This window comes from Schistocerca gregaria, chromosome 2, assembly GCF_023897955.1.
Source record: "Schistocerca gregaria isolate iqSchGreg1 chromosome 2, iqSchGreg1.2, whole genome shotgun sequence".
NCBI classification, from domain to species: domain Eukaryota; kingdom Metazoa; phylum Arthropoda; class Insecta; order Orthoptera; family Acrididae; genus Schistocerca; species Schistocerca gregaria.
Window position 1 is genome coordinate 244,804,136 of NC_064921.1, and position 25,993 is coordinate 244,830,128.

Consider the following 25,993-nt stretch of genomic DNA (forward strand, 5'->3'; position numbering starts at 1 on the left):
AGCAAGGACCTTCTGCCGCAATACGGATCGGACGTCACTCTCTAAAAGACCGATCTCCATGGCCGGGGAACTGACCGCCTGTTTCGCCAGTTCGTCAACCCGCTCGTTACCCGGGATGCCGACGTGACCCGGGGACCAAACAAAGGTGACAGAGCGGCCGCAACGGACGAGAGTATGGAGGGACTCCTGGATGGCCATCACCAGACGGGAACGAGGGAAACACTGGTCAAGAGCTCGTAAACCGCTCAGGGAGTCACTACAGATGACAAAGGACTCACCTGAGCGGGAGCGGAGAAACTCTGGGGCACGATAGATGGCAACCAACTCGGCAGTGTATACACTGGAGCCAGCTGCCAATGACCGTTGCTCACAATAATCCCGTAGAGTGAGAGCGTAACCAGTGTGACGAGACCACCGAACTGTCGGTGTAGGCCACCGCCGCGTTCGGAAACTCGGCCAGGATGGAAAGAAAGCGGCGGCGGAGGGCCTCCGGAGGCACTGAGACCTTCGGACCCTGTGCCAAGTCGAGCCGAAGGCACGGTCGGGGCACACTCCACGGGGGCAGACGGAGATTGGCCCGGAAAACAGGCGGCAGAGGAAAAAAGTCAAGGCCACGGAGAAGGTCCCGGAGGCGAACCGCAATGGGACACCCTGACCGGGGCCGCCTGTCTGGAACATGGACGATCGAGCGCGGGAACAGGAGACGGTAGTTTGGATGCCCTGGCATGCTATAAACGTGCGCGGCATAGGCGGCCAGAAGGCGGTCACGCCGGAACCGCAATGGAGGGACACCAGCCTCCACAAGTATGCTGTCGACGGGGCTTGTCCGGAACGCTCCTGTGGCGAGGCGGATCCCGCAGTGGTGTATGGGATCCAGCAATCGCAATGCTGAAGGCGAGGCAGAACCGTACGCCACACACCCATAATCAAGGCGGGACTGGATCAGCGCTTGATATAGGTGGAGGAGGGTGGACCGGTCGGCACCCCACCTGGTGTGGCTTAAGCAACGGAGAGCGTTTAAGTGCCGCCAGCATGTTTGCTTCAGCTGCCTAATATGGGGCAGCCAAGTCAACCGGGTATCGAACACCAGTCCCAAGAACCGATGCGTCGCGACCACAGCAAGAGGTTCACCGTCAAGGTAAAGGCGCGGCTCAGGGTGAACCGTGCGACGCCGGCAGAAATGCATAACGCAAGTCTTCGCGGCCGAAAACTGGAAGCCGTGCGCTACAGCCCATGACTGCGCCTTGCGGATGGCACCTTGCAGCTGCCGTTCAGCAGCGGCGATGCCACTGGAGCTGTAATATAGGCAGAAGTCGTCCGCATATAAAAAAGCCGCGACGGACGACCCCACCGCCTCAACGAGCCCATTGATGGCAATTAAAAACAGGGACACACTGAGGACAGACCCCTGTGGGACCCCGTTCTCCTGGACCCGGGAGGAACTATGCGACGCAGCTACTTGCACGCGGAAGGAACGATACGAAAGAAAATTCTGAATAAAAATCGGGAGCGGGCCCCTAAGGCCCCACCCATGAAGTGTGGCCAGGATGTGATGGCGCCAAGTCGTATCGTATGCCTTCCGCATGTCGAAGAAGACGGCAACCAGATGTTGGCGGCGCGCAAAGGCTGTACGGATGGCAGACTCCAGGGAGACCAGATTATCGACGGCAGAGCGGCCTTTACGGAACCCACCCTGAGACGGAGCCAGAAGGCCCCGAGACTCGAGGAGCCAACTCAACCTCCGGCTCACCATACGTTCCAGCAACTTGCAAGGAACGTTGGTGAGGCTTATGGGGCGATAGCTGTCCACCTCCAGCGGGTTCTTGCCAGGTTTCAATACGGGGAGGACTATGCTTTCCCGCCATTGAGACGGGAAAACACCCTCGACCCAGACGCGATTGAAAAGATCTAGGAGGCGTCGCTGACAAGGCACTGAGAGGTGTTTCAGCATCTGGCTGTGAATGCGGTCTGGTCCAGGAGCCGTATCAGGGCAAGCAGAAAGTGCGCTCTGGAATTCCCATTCGCTGAAAGGAGCATTGTACGACTCCGCGTGGCGCGTGTGAAAGGAAAGTCTTTCCAACCGCTCTTTCCGGGAGCGGAAGGCCAACGGGTAGTTCGTTGACGCGGAACACTGAGCAAAATGCTCTGCTAACCGGTCCGCAATCGTGTCGGAGTCGGTGCACACTGCTCCATTCAGCGAAAGCCCAGGGACAGAGACAGGGGGCCGATAGCCTTGGAGTCGCCGAATCTTGGCCCAAACCTGCGATGCAGAGGTACGGACGCCAATGGTGGAAACATAACGTTCCCAGCACTCCTGCTTCCGTTGGCGAATAAGGCGTCGGGCTCGGGCGCGGAACTGTTTAAAAGCAATGAGGGTCTCCAACGACGGGTGCCGCTTATGGCGCTGAAGAGCCCGCCGGCGATCTCGAATCGCCTCTGCGATCTCGGGCGACCACCACGGCACAGTCCTCCGCCGAGGTGACCCGGATGTAGAGGGAATCGCAGATGCCGCCGCAGAAACGATGCTGGTGGTGACCGACTGAACCACCGCATCAATCGGATCAGTGGAAGGAGGTGCGATCACTGCGACAGATGTAAATAAGTCCCAATCAGCCTTATTCAGAGCCCATCTGGAGGGGCGTTCAGAAGAGTGACGCTGTGGCAGTGACAGAAAGATGGGGAAATGGTCACTACCACATAAGTCGTCATGGACCCTCCAGTGGATGGATGGTGAAAGTCCGGGGCTGCAAATAGAAAGGTCAATGGCCGAAAACGAGCCATGGACCGCACTAAAGTGGGTCGCCTCTCCCGTGTTTAAAAGGCAGAGGTCAAGCTGTGACAGAAGAGTCTCGACATCTCTGCCCCGGCCAGTAATCGCGGCGCTACCCCACAAGGGGTTATGGGCGTTAAAGTCGCCCAGCAACACAAAGGGAGGCGGCAGTTGTCCTATCAATGCAGCCAACACATGACGAGAGACATCACCATCCGGCGGAAGGTACAAACTGCAGACAGTAATAGGCTGAGGCGTCCACATCCTTACAGCGACAGCCTCTAAGGGTGTATGAAGAGGCACACACTCGCTGTAGATAGAGTTAAGGACGTAGACGCAGACTCCACCAGACACCCTCTCATAAGCTGCCCGGTTCTTATAATAACCCCGATACCCTCGTAGGGCAGGGGTCCGCATTGCCGGAAACCACGTTTCCTGGAGGGCAATGCAGAAGAAAGGGTGACTGCTGACGAGTTGGCGGAGCTCAGCAAGGTGGTGGAAAAAACCGCTGCAGTTCCACTGGAGAATCACTTTGTCCATGGGCGAAATAGGCGTGAAGGGACCGAGGAGGCAGATCACGTCACTGGGTCACCTGCTGTCACCGATCGAGGACCAGTACAATCGGCGTCCTTGGCGTCTGAGGGTATGGCGAGATCCAGGTCCTCAGCGGACGCCAGGATCTCCACCTCATCCTCAGACGCAGAGCCTGTATGGAGCGGTGGGGTGGGGTGGATGCCACCGCGCGTTCCTTGGCCTTAGAGGCCTTCTTCTTCTTCGTCTTCTCTCTCTGCTCCTTGGGCTTTACTGGCTGGGAGGGCTCCACCGAGTCAGTCTCCGGGACGGAGGAGGAGCGGGAAGCCCTGCGACCAGCCGCTGGCCTGCTTTTCAGCCATTGGCTGACGTCACCCTTCCCAGAGGTGGAAACCTGGGAAGGGAGGGACCCGAGGGATCCCTTGCGAGAGAGAGTCGCCGAAGAAGTCGGACGCTTCTCCGGCTTAGAGTTGGGGACTTGTGTCCCCGATGGTTGGGGGGTCGTTGCTCCTGAGGTAGGTGGTGCAGGAGCAACAGATGGGGAAGTGCCCCGCACCATCAAGGGGGCAGGTGTAGTATTCCGGCTCAGAGTGTTCAGTGGAATCGGTGCAGCAGATGATAAAAACTACTGTTTTGGCAGCGGTGGCATAGGAGCTGGTCAGAGCCACAGGATGTAGCCTCTCGTATTTCCGCTTAGCCTCAGTATAGGTCATGCGGTCCAGGGCCTTATATTCCATGATCCTTCGTTCTTTCAGTAGAACCTTGCAGTCTGGCGAGCAAGGGGAATGGTGTTCGCCGCAGTTCACACAGATGGGAGGCGGCGCACATGCAGTATTAGGATGTGAAGGGCGTCCACAATCTCTGCATGTCATGCTGGAAGTACACCGAGATGACATGTGGCCGAACTTCCAGCATTTGAAACACCTCATCGGGGGAGGGATATAGGGCTTCACATCACATCGGTAGACCATCACCTTGACCTTTTCGGGTAGGACGTCACCCTCGAAGGCCAAGATGAAGGCACCGGTGGCTACCTGATTATCCCTCGGACCCCGATGGACGCGCCGGACGAAGTGAACACCCCGCCGTTCTAAATTGGCGCGTAGCTCGTCGTCTGACTGCAAGAGTAGGTCCCTATGGAATATAATGCCCTGGACCATGTTGAGACTCTTATGGGGTGTGATCGTGACGGAAACATCCCCCAACTTGTCACAAGCGAGTAACCGCCGTGACTGTGCAGAGGATGCCGTTTTGATCAATACTGCCCCAGAGCGCATTTTGGACAAGCCCTCCACCTCCCCAAACTTGTCCTCCAAGTGCTCGACAAAAAACTGAGGCTTGGTCGCCATAAACGATTCCCCATCGACTCGTGTACAGACTAAATAGCGAGGTGAATAAGGTTCGCTGCCAACCGTAGCCTTTCGTTCCTCCCATGGTGTGGCCAGGGAGGGGAACGATTGTGGATCATATGCCTGAGCGTTGTATTGAGGCCGAGAACGCTTAGAGACTGCTGGCGGCTGGCCGCCAGCAAGAGATGATGTACCACGCTTCATCGCGGGTCATCCGCCCTGATGCCACCTACTCCGACCAAGGACCCTCCCCACGGGCGCCACCCAGCCTCAGCAACGACCACCTGGCGGGATGGCCATTGTCGGGAGTCCCGATGCCCCAAGGAGACAGGCATCTACTCCTTGGCATACGCGGGGAGTTAACGGCGCAGGCATCAGTAGAGCGATCCCTGTGTTGTCAGGGGGCTACAACCGACAGGGTACATGGCGGCCCCACCACAACGGACTGGCTACCGTGCTGGATTTCAGGTGAAATTTAGTCCATGATCGTCATTGGCGCATAAAGCGACACAGCAGAGCAGACTGCAAAGACCGCATCCAAGAACAAAGCCACGCCCTAGAGTTGGTGAGTGGGCGGGACAGCTATGCGACGACGACCAACCAAGCTAGAGATGGTAATGAGCGATGGACACATCGCACCTTGTAAGGCGCCCTTCCCCAATCAGCTCGTTCTTCGGAAGAATTTAGAAGATGGAGGTCAAACCCGGTAGGGGACCATCACAAAAGGCCGAAACATTTGAGACTCCTTTTAGTCGCCTCTTACGACAGGCAGGAATACCGTGGGCAATTAGTAATAACCTGTGTGTTTGTGAGGGGGGATGGTGGGGTGTCTGCTCCGCCACCTCCTGTACTAGATTTGCAACAATGCGCCCCAGTTAGCTTTTATGAACGGACGTCATTCAGTTCCAATTCGATGGATGTAGAGGAAATAAAATTTGGAAAACAAAATTTGGAAAACGCTAAAAAACTGATTTATGCACTTTCGGTTCAAAAGAGATCACAGCAATGTCGGCAGACGGAAGTTTGTATGAAGTGTGTCTATGAAATGACTGATACGCGAAGCTTACCACAGCTGCTACAGTCACGGATTAGCGAAAGATGTTACCGAGATTCCCAGAAAATTTCTGATCCTACGTAAAATCGCTAAGCGGGCCGAAGGATTATTTAGTCATCCGTCGACCGGTCTGGTATGACAAAAGAAGGCAGCAGAAGGAAAGATGAGTTTCAAATTTCACAAGCAATATATATCTCACTCAGACGGTGAGGGGGTGTACAGACATACTATCTTTATACCACCGTACAAACTCCCCTACTGAGGACACAAACTGTGAACCCTGGCGCTGAACTGAAAGTTGAAGGAAAACGTCGCCAGCTCCAGCTCAGATCCAGAGTTCGTTTTGTAGAAATTACTATTCGGTTTTGATCGCTTGCTTAGCTTGCGCTTAGCGAAGTCGAAGCGCCTATCAAAAGCGCAGCTGACTCCGTGTTTACGAGGGGTAAGAAAAACAGACCTGCAGAATTACAGCCCAATATCCTTAGTCATTAAGCTAGCGAATTCTTGCACATCGTACAAGTTCCAATACTATACATTTTCTCGATAAACAGAAAGATGCTGTCCATAAATCAGCACGGATTTAGAAATCGTGGCTCGTGCTAAACTCGGCAGCGAGAAGTTTGTCAAAAGGAGGCTTCGGAGGCCAGTTTTGTAGACACCAGTTACGGACTTCCAATCCGTGTACGGCGTCTGCCCCCAAAGACGCGTGCTCAACAGGTTTCGCAAGGCGGCAGTCCAGCCACCAAGATGTAAATCCAGTTAACCCAGACTTTATACCAAAGATATTTGCATATATGTAAGGCGTTATTACAAGAGTTGCTTCTACAAGCCTAATCCCTCTTCTCCAGTTCAAAGAAGCAAATCAACATGTATTCAGTTGATACGGCATGTTCCAGTACAAGCCACTTCATTCAACTTAACACAGAAGTGTGCAACATTCCCCAGAGGTTCTACTGCCACATTTGTCTCCATACGACGCAACTTTCTTGAAAGGTTAACTACTCATCACAAACTAGGCCATTCTACATGGAATTTCCGTGATGATACAAACTTGCACGCTGTATGGCGAAGTCGTGGGAAGGCACATGCTGTGGTTTCAGTCAGCTGCTGCAGCCTGTGCTGTGGATTTGTCTCTGCACAGTCTTCGCAGACATGAGCTCCTGACGCCCCATATTCAAATCGGCTCCCCGTATGGCTATGGGGGGAGAGACGACTTCCGTTCGTCAACGGTGTGATTGCCCTGACCGGCAGTTTACGTGCCTCTGAACACTTATCTCCACAATAGTGAAGATACCTGGACACTGTGTATCCGGAGCTTTTCACCGTGGCATGCTTCAATAACATCATCTCTGTTTACAAGCCACGTCACTTCGAAGAAAATACTCGAGTTTTTGATAGCTGTCTCCGCCATCGTCATCAGGAGCTAAAATCACTGACTGTTGGAGCTGGCATGGTTTTCTGCTTGTGTAAATGCAGTGGCGGTGTCTCGAACCTCCCAGAAAGGGCCGGAGTGAGGCATGCGCGACAGGCAAGTGGGCAGCTCCTAGCAGCTCTGTCCAGTGTATGAGCGTGCACGATTAATACGGCATGGGGCGGGGCGGGGCGGGGCGGGCTTTGGAGCGAAAGCAAAGACATAGGTCCTACTATTGCAGGGATGCGGGAGCGGTAGTTTTGAAAGTGACGTCACTCAGTCCCCCGCGAGCCCCACGAGAAAGAACTGCTGTGCGCATACGTCACACTGTGGGTCTTACGAGTGCTAGCAGCCGTCTGCAGCGGGGAGCGAGTGGCTATTTCAGACGAGTTTAATAGTTTAACTGTGTGCATGAACGCATGCAAGCTCTCGGCAGCACACGACTATGTTAAGATCTGTAGAGGGTACCTTCCCAGTGACATACTGATTTTCCGTGAACCCTGCATGGAGCCGAGAGTGCGCGAAATGTGGCGGGCAAGTTGACTACTGTGACATCCCAAGTTTGTCGCGGGCCCCGTATTCCTCGTGGGCCTCAATCCGTGTAGTTGCTCAACTCGTCTTCCGTGCATGCATCGCTCCAGCCCTCTCTGGAAGGTTCCAGACACTGCCATTAGATCTACAGTATATAAGCAGAATATACCGCGCCAATCCTGGCAATTACTGATTTTAACTCCTGATGATGAAAGCGGAGACGGAGCTCGAGAGTTTTAGTCGAAGTATTGAAGGTTTAACAGAAAAGATTTTATTGGACCGAGACACTGTTGACCGTCGAAACCTGAATTCTTGTGCGACCTTTCACATGTTCAGCACTGTACATCTTCCCTCGCTCCAGCGTTTATCTCAGGAAGTGCTGTCACATTCACGAAAGCCCTACCTGTTACTCCCTGTCACGCATGTCTACACTTGGGCCACATGCCACAACTGGCTGCGACATTCGGGCTTCATACACGGCACATATTCTAATTATGTAATGATACAAACATTCCGGCACTTCTGGCCAGTCAGTTCCTTTGGCCCTGTGAGTATCAGCATGCTACAATCGTTCACTGCGAATATATTGTGATTACTTTCCGCTGGACTAGACAAAGTGAGTGCTAGGTTAATAGACCCCTGTCTGCTTCCTGCTGCTTGACTGCACAAGTATGTCCTGGGTGTTTCTGAAACACGTAACCTCCACTTTGTCAGAAGATCTTCGCGAACGTACATGATTCCTATGTCGCTAAACTTTCATGGATAAAGAAAGGAAAGAATACTAGGGTTCAACGTCCCGTCGATATTGATGTTACTAGAGATGGATCACATGCTCGGACTGCATGCCGTTTTGAAAGGAATCCTCCGGGCATTTGCCTGAAGCGACTTAGGGAAGTAACGAAACAAATCTGGATGGCTGCACGTGGATATGAACCGTCGTCCTCGCACATGTGAGTCCACAGTGCTGATCACTGCGCCACGTCGCTCGGTTTGTCATGAATTTATGTCTTAACATTAAAGTGAGGCGATATCACGCTTGTGATTCTGATGGTGTACAGAAAAACCTTGCCATTAAATACTTAAATTTGAATATTAATTTGAGGCGCAAATGAGTATTGGTATTAGTAAATTACAAATGGTAACCAAGGTGGCGATTTCCATTCAAACGAAGTCTCTGCGAATAGTTCACCTTCAAATTCAGGACTATGGCTGCAAGATTAAATTTGCGTTAAAAACTCGCGTGAGCGTTTGTCGTGTAAGAGGGTGTTTTATCAAATACCCTGGTCCACTATGAGTATTCGTACTAGCTAAAGACGATCGTGATAGTGGACATTTGCAAAGTAGTTTAAAAGAAAAGAGCAGATACTGTGCGCCCCGGTCTGTGTTTGTATAGGGTGTTCGTACGCCGTAACAGTAAGGGTAGCACTGAGCAGTTGTGCTATGTGCGTTGTTCACTTGCTGTATGAGTCTATATGTGTGGTTTGGCACTCCGAGTTAGCGATGTCATAGACAGGTCGGAGTAAAAGGGCCGCCGAGAACGTCAACGAGTACCCGAACAAATGAATCTATTACTTTAAAAAGAAACTTTGATGTACGGCCTAAGGCCAGACGATATGTATAGGATGTGTTAATGTTTGATTAAACTATTTGGAGTCACAATCATTTGAATCTGACATTGTGAGATTTTAAGACTTTAAATGTGGAAGTGGAAATTAAAGTTCGGCGTTTATTTAGAAAATCGAGATAATTAGCATCACCTAGCAAGGATCGATGTTCAAGTTCGCACACAGGGGTGGGACGCAGTATCTGGATCACCATACAATTTCAGCTAGGTTTCACTGGTAACTGATAGATCCGATACGGAGAAAACGTACTAAGCACAGAAGTCAGCTGAAGCATGCCACTGCAAACCCATCTTTTTCATCATATATTGCAACCTAATGTCAGAGTTTTTCCTTCGTAACTTGCTGCACGAAGGCAAAGTTAGGTTGCTCTCAGAAATTAGTACCAGTTTTGTTAGCCTACTGTTATGGCTGTAGATATGGGTCTTTAAATGTGATCCAGTGAGTGGCAGCCGTCCCTTTCTTGCTCAATTTCGTGGAGACAACACGCGCTTCCGCGATCGATAGCCTTCCGCCACGTTACGTCGGTGTTATGATGGTGAAAGTTTCTACTGAGTGCTGTACCCTCAGAAGCACAAAAAACAAAACTACTCCCATGAGCCATCATTACGTTCGATTTGTTACTCTCGAGTCGCAGCAAGACACTGGCTTATAACAATGGTAGCACGAAAGTGCTATCACCCTCCAGCCCCTATATTATTACGTTGCTGCGCAGGTAAAGTGAGAACAATGTACTGCCGTTGTAACTGTATACATTTAGATTTTTTGGTGCTGCACATCTACGTTTTTGATATCTGAATGGCTGTAAATCACTCACACTGCAAAGAAAACATCAAACTTTCCATTTTGTTTCATCTATTTTCAGTGTCAGCGTATTTTGCAGCAGTTCAGCTCCATATTTAACCTCTTTCACCACAGATTCGGCTACTCTGTTTTTGAGATACACTGCCGAATGTTTAGGTCCTGGCCTGAAAGAGCTTATCATAGATGATACGTATTCACGAGTTTGCCAATTATTGCGATTTTCGTGAAATTGTAAAGGAAAGGTTGCTTCAATGGGGGCTGTTATGCGGAAGAGTTTTTATGAATGTTTGCGTTTTCTGATCGGGGGGTGGGAGGGGGGTGGGTGGGTGGGGGGGGGGGGGGTGTTGGGTTGTTTGGAGGAAGAAACCAAACAGCGAGGTCATCGGTCTCATTGGATTAGGGAAGGACGGGGAAGGAATTCGGCCGTGCCCTTTCAGAGGAACCATCCCAGCATTTGCCTGCAGCGATTGGAAATCACGGAAAACCTAAATGAGAATGGTCGGACGCGGGATTGAACCGTCGTCCTCCCAAATGCGAGTCCAGTGTGCTAACCACTGCGCCACCTCGCTCGGTTTTTCTGATCAAATAAATGTTTTTGCAATTGCAAATATCTGTGGTACTTCATTGGTTGAATGTTTCTTTTCCACTCCTTTTAACCATCCTCTTTTCTGACAAGTTGCTTTCCAGATGCATACTTTTCCTCTTTATATATACCCATGTAACACCATGCCTCCAGACACTTCGAGCAAGTTCTCATGCCGCTGAAGTTAGACAAACTGTTCCAGCTGCTTCGTCTGAAATGCTCATATATTCGTACTGGGCATATTCAGCCTCGCTGGAATCTTGTTTGGCGGCTGTAAGCCTAAAAAGCGTATCTGACTGACACACACACACACACACACACACACACACACACACACACACACACACACACACACACACACACTTACCTGTAACCGCAGTTCTTCGCTCTGTATGACATTAGCAACTTGAATGAAGGAATGTTTGTCCACTGCAATCCATATTCCCACAGCCAATACCGCTGCTCCTGCAAGCTGAAATAAAGAGAAACAGAAATTAGGACACGTATATACAGATACTTCAACTGAACGCCCGAATCACGAACAACTAAGTGCCATACAGCCCATATACTTAAAAGCAGCTACTCAAACAGAAATTTGCTTTCTAAGGACTATAGAGGGGCCCGTCATATCCGTTCTCATCAGTACGAGTAAAATGTCTGGACATTTCCAAATGGTTCAAATGGCTGAGCACTATGGGACTTAACTGCTGTGGTCATCAGTCCCCTAGAACTTAGAACTACTTAAACCTAACAAACTTAGGGACATCACACCCATCCATGCCCGAGGTAGGATTCGAACCTGTAGCGGTCTCGCGGTTCCAGACTGTAGCGCCTAGAACCGCTCGGCCACTACGGCCGGCTGGACATTTCCTTAGGAGTATGTATGATTCATTATAATCACACACCGGGACTTTTGGGACTGACTGCAACCCTTTGCAGTCAGTGCTCTTCCACATGGAGCACCGAGAGCGAACAACGGTAATTGTCTTACAGCTCCTTTTTTTCTGGAATTTAATATCGCAGCTACCATCAGTCAATGTCTAAAACGAACTTAGTGTGTATCACCTCGACTCGACCAATTGTTTGCACAAATGCTTTGGCTTTCAGACTCGTGGAACCAAGAAAAAACCAAAGTACGAACTGCAAGCAGCTTAGTAACCGAGCAGCTACTTGTGCAATGGCAATATGCGGAGGCAGCAGGTACAGGGAAAACAAAAACAAAACATGGACTTTGTATGGGTCACGTGGGCAATGTCAAACATTAACCTCCTGATATAAAGGCGGCTAAAGGAGTACCAATTTTAACTACATCGAAGAGAAATCACTAACAACAATACGTGTGGGTTACTGACATCGAACTAAATTTTTGTGCCTGAACTATGTTCAACCATGTTACACAAGGTTTTTTTTTTTTTTAAAAAAAAGAACTGTTACATTATTCCAACAACTGTTTCACAAATGAATACACAGTGAATTTTTCCTAGAGTTACATTTTTATTATGAAGTTACCATCATATCGTATTATTTGGTGTATAAAATACATGAAGAATTTTATGAGGAAGAGCATGTATGAACAGGAAGCTATTAAACGTCTTAGCAGATTTTATAAAAATTAGCTTTAGCGACAACTACGGTGACTTCAGAAACGAGCATCGCGAGAACACTACTGACGATACTTACGTAAATGCCTAGAAAATACATTAAAAGCCGTAATTCATCACAATTTTAAGTACAGTTTACGTCACAGACGCACGTACTAATAACGATAGTAACAGCGATACGACTCATAATATACTGTTTTAATTATAATTATTTGTAGCATGAAATAGCGCTTTGGAATGGCAGCTTTTATGTAGTGGTTTGTCAGAAGCGCGTGCATTATTTGGACTAGTGTTATTTCGTAAAATTATCCGAATAGTAACAGATTAAACGAGCTGGTCATTTAAGACTATTGCGATCTATTCAACAAGCAATGTCTCCTTCGTTACCTTTCCTGAAAAATCTAAGCTTTTATTCATACAGCAGTACCCAGATAAATACTCCGACGAACCCCAATAATTTTTTGCTGTAAATGATATCGGAACAATCATTTTCAACACAGCATTTATGATTAATTTCTCACTTTATACACGTCACATTTGCGTGACGTTCAAATTTGATGTCATTATGGAGCCACCACCAGCTTGCACAGTGTCTTTTGACGGCTTCGTGGGATCTGTGCCACTCTAAATCGGGATTCATACGACCAGTCCACGGTCTTCCAAATGTCTAGGGTCCAACAGATATGGTCACGAGCCCAGGAGAGGCTGTGCACGCGATGCCGTACTGTTAGCATAGGCACTCTCGTCTGTCATTTGCTGCACTAGCCCATTAACACCAAATTTCGCCGCACCGTCTTAACGGATGAGTTCGCCGTACGTCCCACATTTATTTCTGCTGTTATTTCACGGACCGTTACTTGTCTGCTAGGACTGACAACTTTACACAAATGCTGCTGCTCTGGTAGCTAAGTGAAGGCCGTCTGCCACTGCGTTGTCCGTGGTGAGAAGTAATGCCTGAAATTTGGTAGTCTGGGCACTCTCTTGACACTATACCTTAGAACATTCAATTCCCTAACGATCTCCGAAATGGGATGTCCCATGCGTCAACTACCATTTCGCATTCAAGGTCTTAATTCCCGTCGTGCGACCATAATCACATGGGAAACCTTTTAACGAGAATCAACAGAGTACAACTGACAGTTCCGGCAATGCACTGCCTTTTTATATCTTGTGTGCGATACTACTGCCATCTCCGTATGTACATTTCGCTATCCCATGACACTGTCATCTCACCTCAGTGTATCTTGGTGCGTTATTCTAGTGTATATATCGAATAGGAGAAATCTCTTTCAGCACCATCCGACGCAGAAGGAGAAGTAATCCACTGAGAAGAGTGGATCCACATTTAAAGAGCACTGATAGAACGACCCTTTCAGCACAAAAATACGGCGACCGATGACTATAAACGAAGTACTTCGAAAAATTTAACCGAAGAAAATTCTACACATCTATTATTTTTCCTATCAACACCTATCACAGAAATGGATAAAGTAGGGAGAAAGGTTTCTGACGTGCACATCCTCTAGACATGCTGCGATCTCTACATGAGAAGATTCACTAACATTAGGCATACCCAAAAGCAATCATACACTCGCTCCATTTTTCATTAGTAGTCTGTGTATTGAAAATGTCCCATAAGGATGAGATTGTGGTCAAAATATCCTACAGGCATGCTGGACTAGCAATACTGGACTATTCGACTCGATTGGCAGCTTTCGGTCAGGGTGTTCATGGTATGAAACTTTCCATTTCCTGGCGCATATCTGATTTCCTAAACGGTGCAGGATGACTTCGACGAATTAACTCCGACACCTGACCTGTGGCAGTTCCTACATTTGTCAACCAGCAGTCAGTCAAGGCGGGAAAAATATGAGCCACAGCAGGTACCGCACTTCATGTCAAGCCAGAGTTGCTGCAACAGGTGGTGTACAGCTAGAACACAGATGAGGAGGGACCGTGAGGGATGGAGGGGGGAGGGGAGAGGGAGAGGCGGAGGGGGAGAGAGAGAGAGAGAGAGAGAGAGAGAGAGAGAGAGAGAGAGAGAGAGAGAGAGATATCGTCAGGACGCTACCCTCACTCGCCTATAAATATTGGCATGGGTGCCTGCCAAGCCATGCGATGTTGAGAGCGAAAGGGCCTGGAACGAGTTCAAAGCGGAGATAGGCGAGTGGTAATGAATAGCAGCGGACCGTCACTGGCGTGAAGGCATTCATGAGATCCATTACGAGCCAACATTCTGCACACAGTCAACGTACAAGTACTGCACAGCGGCAAAGCCATGTTGTCGGCTGTACTTCAACACGTCAAGTTGCGATCTAATTCTTTATTTGTGTTTGTCTAATATGTCCATTAAATTTTCCCGTTTCGCTAACTAATATCAAAGTACGCTGAGGTAGAACGAGTGAAGTTTTTAAATTCCACAGACCTCAATATGGAGTGATTACCTTCGTGAACAGTAGTTTCCACATTACAACTACCTTACAAACGCGGAGCCATTGTGCAAATTTTACATATTCACATACACCTTTACCTTTAATCCAAATAAATACAGATTCATTAGGATTGAGTTTTCGTTTGTTACGTGTATACAAGTGGAGAAGTAGAGTCATAAGCAGATTTACCGAAGTCTTTATTAGCAATTTCAAACATATGGTAGGTACGATAAGCTATCACATCTTTACCATTAAACTTTGAAGTCCAGGTACACTAGACACTCCACTACCACCTCTCACAATAGCGACAGTGAACCATCCATTTCCATGTGAGAATGTGTCGTTAATATCCAAGTTAAAATTAAGAGAACATCCAAGAAATACAGAATGTCTATCGACGAGGGCGTGGGCTGCAACACTCTATACTGGAATACGGTTTTTCTTGTCTCCTGATGTTTTCAATATTTTTGTAAACTGTTGTGCGACGAGGTCGGTATCTCCTGTACAGCATGTTGGCGGCGTTCAATGCAGTTGCCTGTGCAGCAGCAAGACAGAATAAGCGTAGCGCGAATGCGCTCTCTTATATACTGTGCGTGGACTTAGCGTTTTCGCAGTGGCTAGCGGGAGCGTTATCCCGGACGCGCGCACTGGGTGTTCTAGGTGTGCACTATTGTGAGAGGTGGTAGTGGAGTGTACCTGGACTTTAAAGTTTTAATGATAGAGATGTAATTGCTTATCGTACCTTCCATATGTTTGAAATTGCTAATAGACTTTGGTAGATCCGCTTATGACTCTACTTCTCCACTTGTATTGTAAACACGTAACAAACGAAAACTTAATCCTACTTCACAGCTTTTTCTCTACCTCCAGCATTAGCCACCCCCTTCTGTCTAATTCAATTCGCGTAGGAAAAGAGGGAAAATGATTGTTTCGGCACACGTCCGTATTCACACGCTCGTTATGCGAGATGAGATATACTTAGTAGAAAGCAGTACTGTTCAGTCTTCCCAAAAAACTTTCTCTAAATCTGTGGCACAGGCGATCGCTCCGACGTAGCGTTTCCTCCAATGCACATGTGAGTTCCTGACCATCTCTTTATTACTTCCATGTTCCAAGGATCGTAAATGGGGCCTCTCGCTATAATTAACATAGTGTCTATATTTTTCCAGTCAATACATACATTTTTCATTTAAAACTATGGCTTCAATATAATTACATGAACAGTTTTTCCCTTAGGTACAATTGAATTTTATAACAACACACACATATTATTCTTTGAGGTGGAAGGATTCATCTATCCGATATGATTTTAGTCTTTATTTGAATTTCTTGACAGTATCATAGACTCTTCGAATCACTGGTTAAGAGATACATGGTATAAGTCCTTCATTTCTTAGTAAAACATTTATGACTCGCCTTTTTCGAACTGACTATTCTCAACAAACTTGAAAGAATAAATTACTATCCAGTTTTATTCAGTATGCACCTGTGAACTGGGGAGAGTCCACTTTCTTCGCCGCTGATAAAGGGTCGTGGTAGGACGGATGCGGGGGTCCTGGGGCAGCACTCACAAAAAAAGGAAGTAACCCAAAATAGTGTATAGTAAAATATATTTCTCGACTTTAGTAACAATGTTTACAGCAACTGTAGAATGGAAGTTTAGCCTACTTGTCCGGTGCTGACTACAGTTCCATGAACACAAACTAAATAATGTTCCCTGAACTTAAGTTGGAACAAAACCGATGATCTGTCTTTATGTTCTATTCGAAGAATGGAACATAATTCTCTTCACTCTTCTGTTTCTACGGAGGACTAACCGCCCACTGCCTATCTGTCGGCTCCTGTTTCTATTTCACTTGACTACTAGAACACACGCCGTACGTCCTGCATCAACTTCCTAGCAAGACTGTCTTGCAACTAGTTCCTCCGGTGTTTCCGATATAATTTATTCCTCATCTATTCTTTTTGCTGCCCCTCTCCATTAAGTAACCCACCTGCTTGGTTAATTTTTAACGCGCTTTGATAACATCGCATTTCAAATGCTTCCCTTTTCTTCCTCAGAAATTCGATTGATCCACGTTACACTTTTATACCACGTTGTGTTTCACACGAACTCTTTCAGGAACTTCCTATTTCCATCGCAACGAAAAAATATTCCCACACAAACTTTCGTAGTACACTATACAAAGGTACTATGTTTGTAGTACACATACGAAGAGAAAATAACTTTCTTTTAAAAATTCTTATTTTTGTAAGATCCTGTTTTGTGCTCCGGAAAATCATGACTATATCCGGATACAACTTTGTTTTTCTTTTGGTGTGGTCCAGTACCTACACGGTTCGGCATTTTAACTGTCGGATGTGGCACTATCAATAATACACTGAAGAGCCAAAGAAACTGGTACATCTGCCTAATATCGTGCAGGGTCCCAGCGAGCTCGCTGAAGTGCCGCAACACGACGTGGCGTGGACTCTACTAATGTCTGAAGTAGTGCTGAAAGGAAATGACACCTTGAATTCTGAGATATGCTCAATAATGTTCATGTCTGGAGAGTTTGGTGGCTAGCGGAAGTGTTTAAACTCAGAAGAGTTTTCCTGGAGCCTCTCCGTAGCAATTTTGGACGTGTAGGGTGTCACATTGTCCTGCTGAAATTTCCCAAGTATGTCGCAATGCACATTGGACATGAATGGATGCAGGTGATCAGACAGGATGCTTACGTACGTGTCTCCTCTCAGAGTCGTACCTAGACGTTTCATGGAGGCCGTATCAATCCAACTGTACACGCCCCACACCATTACAGAGCCTCCAACACGTTGTATCCGGATATAGTCAAGATTTTCCGGAGTACAAAGAAGGATCTTACAAAAATAAGAATTTTTAAAAGAAAGTTATTTTCTCTCTCAGCTTTGTATCGTGCACTTATCAAGGGTACACGAATGGGCCTTCGTCTCCGAAAGCCCGTATCAATGATGATTCGTTGAATGGTTCGCACGCTGACACTTGTTAAGGGCCCAGTACTGAAATCTGCAGCAATTTGCCGAAGGGTTTCATTTCTATCATGTTCTGATTATATTCAGTTGTCGTTGTTCCCGTTCTTGCAGGATCTTTTTCCGGCCGCAGCGATGTCAGAGATTTAATGTTTTACCGGATTCCTGATATTCACGGTACACTCGTGAAATGGTCGTACGAGAAAATCCCCACTACCCCAGAGACGATGTGCGCCATTGCTCATGCGCCGACTATAACACCACGTTAAAACTCAAAGCTTGATAACCTGCCATCATAGCAGCAGTAACCGATCTAACTGCACCAGACACCTGTTGTCATATAGGCGTTGCCGACCTAAGCGCCGTATTGTGCCTGTTTATATATCTCCGTATTTGAATGTGCATGCCTAAGCTCGTGTATTGCAAGATAGCCAGAAGCTCTGCAAGATAGCCAGAAGCTCTTCCTGTTGCTACCCCTGTAACCACAGCCTCCGCCGCTCTCCTCCCCTCCCCCCTCCCCCCCCCCCCCCCGCCTTTATGCAGAGTCCACAGCTCGTGGTTTAGTGGTTAGCGTTGCTGCCTCAGGGTCATGGGGTCCTGGGTTCGATTCTCGGCCGGGGTTTTTCTCCGTCCGGGGACTCTGTGTTTGTGTCGACTTTATCATTTCATGATCATTCCAGAAAATTGCGAGACCGGACAGTGTAAAGGCTGGGAATTTCTACGGACGATTTTGACCAAGCCCTTGAGCGCACCACCACCACCACCACCACCACCACCACCACCACCTACGCAGAATTCGTGTAACCCAACTGTCTGCGTCTAGTGTTAGCCGTGTCAAAGTGTGCGAACTTTTTCTAAATGTTAGCGAAGTGGCAGGAGGTGGGGAGTAACAACTCGGAATTTAGGTAGTTGTATGTGGGGAAGCGCCTAAAAACCACAAGCCACCCTGTTGTTCACCCGCCGGACGCATTCGATCCAAGTATGCCTGCCGCAATACCGGAATCTGTATTCTTACACGCAGCATTATCCAACGTGGTTGTTACGCAGACAACGCCTGAAGCACATACCACTAGTGTTTCTCGGTTTTCATAGTTTCTTTTAATTATAATCCTCGACAAGCTCTAAGTCTCTTCCAGCCGGATAATTTACGACAATCCGTTTCTGAATAATCTCTAACAAATCTTTATTTTCATGTAATTGAAGGATCTGTCTTAAGGAAGCTATCAATTCAAATCTAGTAAAACGTGTTCTTATTTTATTAGAACAAAATATTGAACGCCATTAACGACAATTTCTGAAGTTTTATCCATTCCACATGGAACACACTAATATTTACGCCTGACGGTTCTTTCTCCCACTTCAATGCATTTATGTCCAAAGATGGCAAAGGTGTGTGTGTGTGTGTGTGTGTGTGAGAGAGAGAGAGAGAGAGAGAGAGAGAGAGAGAGAGAGAGAGAGAGAGAGAGAGAGTTGTGAATCATGGCTCCACAGTATAGAAATGTGTGAAAATTTTTGAAAGAAAGTTATCACAATCTAAGTAAAATAATTTGGCTTCAGAAGGAGCATACACAGTGAGACGGAAGATACAAAATCATCTTATGATAATTGCAATTCATGACGAAACAAACAATATGAACCAGTAAGCTACCTTCGTCATCCCCCTTGCACGATGGATAGCTCATGAAGTACGGGAAGATACTCGACATTTGTCAACAAAGACCGATCACAATTCTATAAATTCAGTTTCATATTGTCTAGGGTGCTATTCTGCCGATCTATTTGAAACACTTCTGAAGATTCGAGACAAAAGTTACCCAAATGTTTCTTCATCTTTCTGTGCTGAACTTGAGTTTCTAATTTAACTTCGATCCCGAGAGAGCGTTTCAGTTCTTTTTTTTCCCAAGACTGTTGTAGCCGGACCTGTGTTTTCACAAATCTGCCGCTTGCAACGGTAACAATGTAAGGTGTGTTTTTCTATGACGTTTTAAGTAAAAGGTAGGTACGTCCAATAGTTCTCAAATTTGATTTGGTTTTGTCAAGAGCTAACACACTAGCACACAGTTGCAAACTCTGCATATCGAGATCTTTGTTCACCTTTTGCCTGTTACATCTCATATTAAGTTTAACAACTGAAATTTGTGTAAAATCAACAACGCTGATTCAGTACTACATTTATTTCTTTTCATTTTAAAAAACATGTGCGTGAAATTTTTATTCCATTTGCTCTTGCCTCTGCTCTCTCACAAGTTATCTTTCTCAAATAAATAGTGATATTCAACGCATGAACTTCAGCTCTCATTTTCTCCGTGACTGCTAGAAAACTAGTTTCTTCAATTTTACTGATAATTCAAAACATAAGCAATGTCTTCTGTTTCTTTTCACTTACGAAACCCCCGCTCTGCCCTTTCACTATCTTGGGGTCACTGATCCGTCGCGCCACTCTGCTAATGCTGTCACATGAGAGCGAAATCAGCTAAGGAGTCTAAAGTAAACAAAGCGGCAACATTAGGAAGTTAATGCATTTATCATACGAAAATAATATACGAAGTAGATGGTGCAAAATGTAAACTTTAGAGGCCGGAAAAGTCACACTTATCAAAATGTTCCACACTATTATGCATACGTTGAATTAATTCTTTTAGAAACAAGAGAAATTCGTTCGACCACAGCCTAATAGTGCAGAATGTTTTAGTACGTGAAATTGATAGTGTCTGGAATCTTAAATCATCTACGTAAAAGCCTAGAATTTCAGAGTAAAAAAATATTTCATTGATTACAGAAGTGTTACTCTCTCTTTTGAAATAAATTGGTACACTGGTACAACTGCACTAAGAAGTACTCTTGTTCACCAAAGGTACCAATTCCAGGCCGTAACAAGAAAATATTTTACAAAATCTTTCTGAAACCTGTGATTCATAAGTTCGTCAACAAAAAATCCTAAATGCAAAACGGATCGCGCATTAAAAGATTCGATAAGAAGTATCATGCATCATAAAGAAGTGTGTGGTTTCCTTTTCCAAAGAATAACAATGAAATTTTAAAACTGAAGGGAGATGTTTCGTCATAAGTCTAGTTAATATACAGGGTGATCAGCTGATCCTAATGAGGTCATTTTATGCAACCCGCAATGTTATATCTGACTTTCAAAAACGACGCACGAGGTTTTCATATTCTCTCGCTCGCCACGCGCAAACTGTTAGTCATACAGAACAGGTCGTTTTTGTAGGACATTTAATGTAGTTAAATTTCTAACTGGGATAAGTTTTCACTGTAGGCCATGTTTTCTAGCTAGCTAAAGCTAACTTCACACGGATCTCCACCCTACTACAACCACCCCTCACCGATCAGGATTTCTAGTATGTTGTTCGAGGGAATCCTTCCCACCACTTTACAAAAGTTTCAGACTACATGAACTATTCCCAATATTCGACCTCTTTCTCGTCTATAGATTGGGCTATAGTGTGCCATTTCGTTAGGACTATTAATTTAAACGTGCCCATGAACATATCTAAGGAGAAACTTCTGTAAACGTTACGCTAAAGGTAATTACGTTTACAATTTAATCCAAACTTAGCACTTACAAGCATAGTAGTTTCGTAGTCTAAAGGCCTGGCGAATAAAGCGATGTTGATTGTTTATTTAATGCTCTTAAATCCGTAACATTGTTAGGTAAAATTTACACACGTGAATTTAACAATTTGTAAGTGCTCGACTATGTCGGTGGCGTAGTAAGGGCAGTCAGTGAAGAACAAGAAAGGTCGAATGTGGAAAATAATTCGTGCTGTCAAATTCTTGTACAATGGCTGGAGGGCATGCCATGAACAACATCTAAAAATGCTGAGTTAGGGGGAGGGTGCGTTTGGAGGTAACTTCTTAAGTTTGTTTAATAACTGGAAAATTACGACCTCTAACGAACATGAATGTCGGTACAAAATTTAAGTACATCAAATTTCCAACGCAAGGGCCCAGGTTTTTTTTTTTTTTTTTTTTTTTTTTTTTTTTTTTTTTTTTTTAGTACGTCGATAGGGGCGGCTGAATCACTCAGAATATAGCTAGCCTGTAGCTTTGTTAAAATTTATTGTATTTCTAGATGTACACATATTCTACAAATTACTTTTATCTACGGTGTTTCCGCCGACTGAATGAATTAATTGAGAACTTTGATGGGCGTTGTCTGTACGTGAGAAAGTCACAGGACTCCCGTGATTTGATCCTGACTACAGAAGAAAACACGGAACGCGTAATTGGTGGACGCGAGATTCGGCTACCACTATGGAATGGGATTATTAAGGCAAGTCGCTGGGCTAGAGGGGCAGAATTTTCACCACCTCAAAAAATGGCGGCGTTAACGGTAATTACAAAAAATTGAAAGGAGCTAGGTCATTAGAGAAGGAGCACAAGCTTTAATTACAAAAGGAAGAGGAAAGAAGTCGGCGTTGCTCTTTTCAAAGGGACCATTCCGGCATTTACCTGGAGCAGCTTTGGGAAATCACGGGAAACCTGCATCTGGAGGACTGGGCGGCGAGACGAACTAGGGCTGTTGATGTATCTATATATCGGTATGTCGATAATTTTCCATAAATATCTAGGTATATTGACGATATTTTTATATTTTTCCGCAATTTTTGGTAAATAAGTGAAACTTCTTTTTAAATTGTTGTATGGAGCAATTTTACTTCACTGTGTCAAGAAGTCCCTACTTTTTGAGCTCCCATCACGTGCAATTATTCTCTTTGACAGTGTGAAGCAAGTATAGGTGGCACAAAGAAGTAGTCCAATTTCACTAAGGGGTGGTGGTGTGAATGGAATAACAATATTTCCGATGTGGAGAAACAGCACGCCAGTTGCGTTAAAAAAAACTGCTAGTGAGCTATTTCTTCGCATCGGCATTCTTCAAAACAATGACTATACTCCATACGACAAGATTGGTTTTTGCGGTGGGCGCAGAATTGTGAGGGGTTTTGCTGACGTTTATTGGCGCTCAACACCACCAACAGAAATTGCAACGTTTAACTTCACCCCACAGATTTGACGCTACGACTGCTAGCTCGCTAGCATTTGCAGAAATCAAAAACAAGGGAAGTCGGCATGAAGTATTCCAGACAAATCAGATAGGTGGCGAAACCAAACGACGGACCGTCAGACACCTTTCATTGTGCCACTTACATGCATTTACCATTATTAGCAAAGTTGTTATCCCGAAGCGTGAACGTGCATCGTTTTCCTTTCAATTCTTGCTACAAGGGGAATAAACAGGCAGCTTGCTTGTAGGGAAGTAAACAGTGTATTAACAATGTGCAGCCAATATTTTTTATAGATCGGTACGACGTTATTTTTTCGTCAATGTATCTATACTTTTTCGATGTGTCGAGAGCAGCTAACGATATTTTAAGTATTGATAAATCGCATTTCCGATATTTTTGAGAATATCAACTGTCCTAATATGAACAGTCGGTCATTTGAATGCGAATATAGTGTGCTGATCACTGCGCCACATCCATGGTGCTACAACGGAGAAGCCAAGTGGGCAGTGGCTTCCACTAACGTACAGTTCCGACATGCGCTAAGGCGTCCTTTTTGCTCGCCGGCTGATTGCGACTTCCTCTTGCATAATATTGTAACATACAATTACAACCGACGAAGCTTGCTGTAGTATAGTCTGCCATTTTTAAGCGAACGCACATTTTTTTTTTTTTTTTTGTAGTGGTGCCCGGAAGTCTAAGCCTTTGGAGCTCCATTTTGCGCCTAAAAATCAGAACCCTCGAGAAAATCGAGACATCTTGCAACGCTAATCCTTCCCTTGCGCCAGTGAAATCAAATACCACACAGATTATACGAGGTCTTTTTTTCCAACCTGCGATTGACTATAAATAAAATAAGAGTTCATAGAAAACCATAATTTTATTACCAAAAGGTTTGTACACTTATGGTTACTTTTCAACAATCACCAGAAAGATTGAGACGTTTATCGTACCTGTGGACAAGGTTTGCAATATCCGCTTTGCCGCATATGATTTCAAATGAGCATTGATGTTTTGAAAATCTTCGTTGGTTTGAAAGTGCTATCCTCTTAGCCACGTCTTCAGTTCAAGGAAGGTGGTGAAAAGTCGCCGGGTGCCGGGTCAGAACTGTACAGCGGATGATCGAAAATGTCCCACTGAAACTGTTCAAAGAGCCGTTGGGTTGTGCCAGCAGTGTGTGGATGAGCGTTGTCACGGATCAACACAATTCCTGACGTCAGCGTTCCTCTTCGTTTATGCAGCCTGGAACCACTATCAAGGCAGCTGCTTATTGTGAAACTTTATGACGTTTGCGGACGGCCATTCAAAACAAACGAATGCTGATTTCAGGAATTGTGTTGATCCGTGACAACGCTCGTCCACACACTGCTGGCACAACCCAACGGTTCCTTGAACAATTTCAATGGGACATTTTCGATCATCCGTCGTACAGTCCTCGTATTTACATGGAATGGAATCAGTCTATGAGCAGGGGAGGAGGGATTAACTAAAGAAGAGAGATCACAATTTCATGAAAACTGACTTTTAAGAAACACCCTAATGCTAAAACAAATTCCAGTACCAGGCGCTACAACGGAGGCATTGGGCATGACTGAGACGTTTCTCTTAAAATTCCGAGAAATTAAGTTTCAAGAAGAGTCGAGAAATATCACTTCCTTCTCCGTTTGTCTTCAGTAATGACCACGACGAGAAAAAGCAGACAAATAAGAGCTCATACGGAGATTTATCGAAAATCGTTTCATACGCCATTTGCGAACGAAACCGGGAGAGTGGGGGGCTTGCAGATAAAGACGTTGATATCCTTTATAGGAGCACCGTAGTGACTCTCAAGGTCTCCCTAATAATGGTTTCATGTGCTGCTCTACATCTTCTACATCTGTACTCTGAAAATCACTGAAGAGCATCGCAGAGGGTCCATCCCATTATGCCGGTTGTTAGTGTTCCCTCTCGTTCCATTCACATTATGAGAGCGGGAAGAATGATTGTTTAAATGCCTCTACGTGTACTATAATTGATCGAATCTCATCCTTACGGTCCCTATGTGAGCGATAAGTAGGGGGCTGCAGTATATTCCCAGAATCATCAACCGATTCTAGAGACTTTGTAAGTAGAACTTCTCGGTATAGTTTACGCCAATCTTCAAGAATCCGCCAGTTTCTTCATCATCGCTGTGACATCCTCTCACGGGTCAAACAAACCTATGACCATTCGTGTTGCCCTTCTGTGTATACGTTCAATATCCCCTGTAAGAGGTCTATGACTAAGGAATTTTTTGCTAGTGCACTCGAGCAGATGTAATTTCGATGGATTGCTCACGCGCTGCCTCCAATATGTAAGCTATAAGAGAATCTCAGACCAGAGAGCAGTGTTGGCTGCAGTAAGAGCAGTGTCAGTAGGAATAAGTAGTAGCTAGCAGTCTTGTGTATGGGGTTGGCTGGGCCGGTCGTGGGGACCGATGGCGGAGCCTGAGCGTTGTAGTATAAGGTAAAAGCAGCCTCGCGCATATGCAGTATTGATATATCAAGTCCCATGTAAATGTTTCTAAAAAACTCTTCATAATAGACTTTCTTATAAAAAGTAACTTATGACAATCATTCATCTCAGTTTAAAGAATTTACTAATTTCGCCAATCCATGGTCATCCCGATTATTGTAAAGAAAAATCAGTTTTTTCTTTCTATACATGACAAATCGATCGGCCAGCATTGCACTGGGCTGTGCCAGAAAATTCTCTTCTAGGGGCAGACATATGCATTATCCGGCGACTTCATTGAGGTAAGATTTTTCAATTTATTCAGAATGAATTTTCAGGGCCATGACGCAGCATTGCTTACGTTCAAAATTTACCAGTTTAAATTCACAGTCAATTACTGAAAGGTTAAAAGTGAACCACAATTTTTTGCGAGATTAGTCACATTGTATAATTGGTAGGTTACGGAATTTATCTGTTGGTAGGTTACGCTAAATGTGAATGCAATATACTTATTTTTTACTGTTGGCAGGTTACGGAATTTTTCTGTTGGGATGTTACACCCCCGTTAGTTCTATTTGGTTCAGTCCCACATACTTGCGCAGTATTCCAAACTGGGTCACAGTGATTTGTAAGGAATCTCCTGATAAGTTTTGCCAGCGTTCTACTAACAAACCGAAGTCTACTACCTGGATTCCCCAAAACTAAGCCTGTGCGATCATTCCATTTCATATCCCTATAAACTGTAACATCCAGGTATTAAAAGGAATTCGCCGATTCGAACTTTGACTCACTGATGTAGTAGTCTTAGGTTACTACGACTTCCC

At 45.8% G+C, this 25,993-nt stretch overlaps 1 protein-coding gene across 2 annotated transcripts in view; it reads right to left on the minus strand.

The window, feature by feature from the left end:
* The window catches only part of LOC126336777 (CD82 antigen-like), a 277,993-nt gene that overhangs the window by 69,023 nt on the left and 182,977 nt on the right, over positions 1-25,993 (minus strand). For both annotated transcript variants that reach the window (XM_050000790.1, XM_050000789.1), the window contains exon 3: positions 11,023-11,127. In XM_050000790.1, the coding sequence (XP_049856747.1) occupies positions 11,023-11,127 (105 nt within the window). The remainder of the gene's footprint in view (positions 1-11,022; positions 11,128-25,993) is intronic.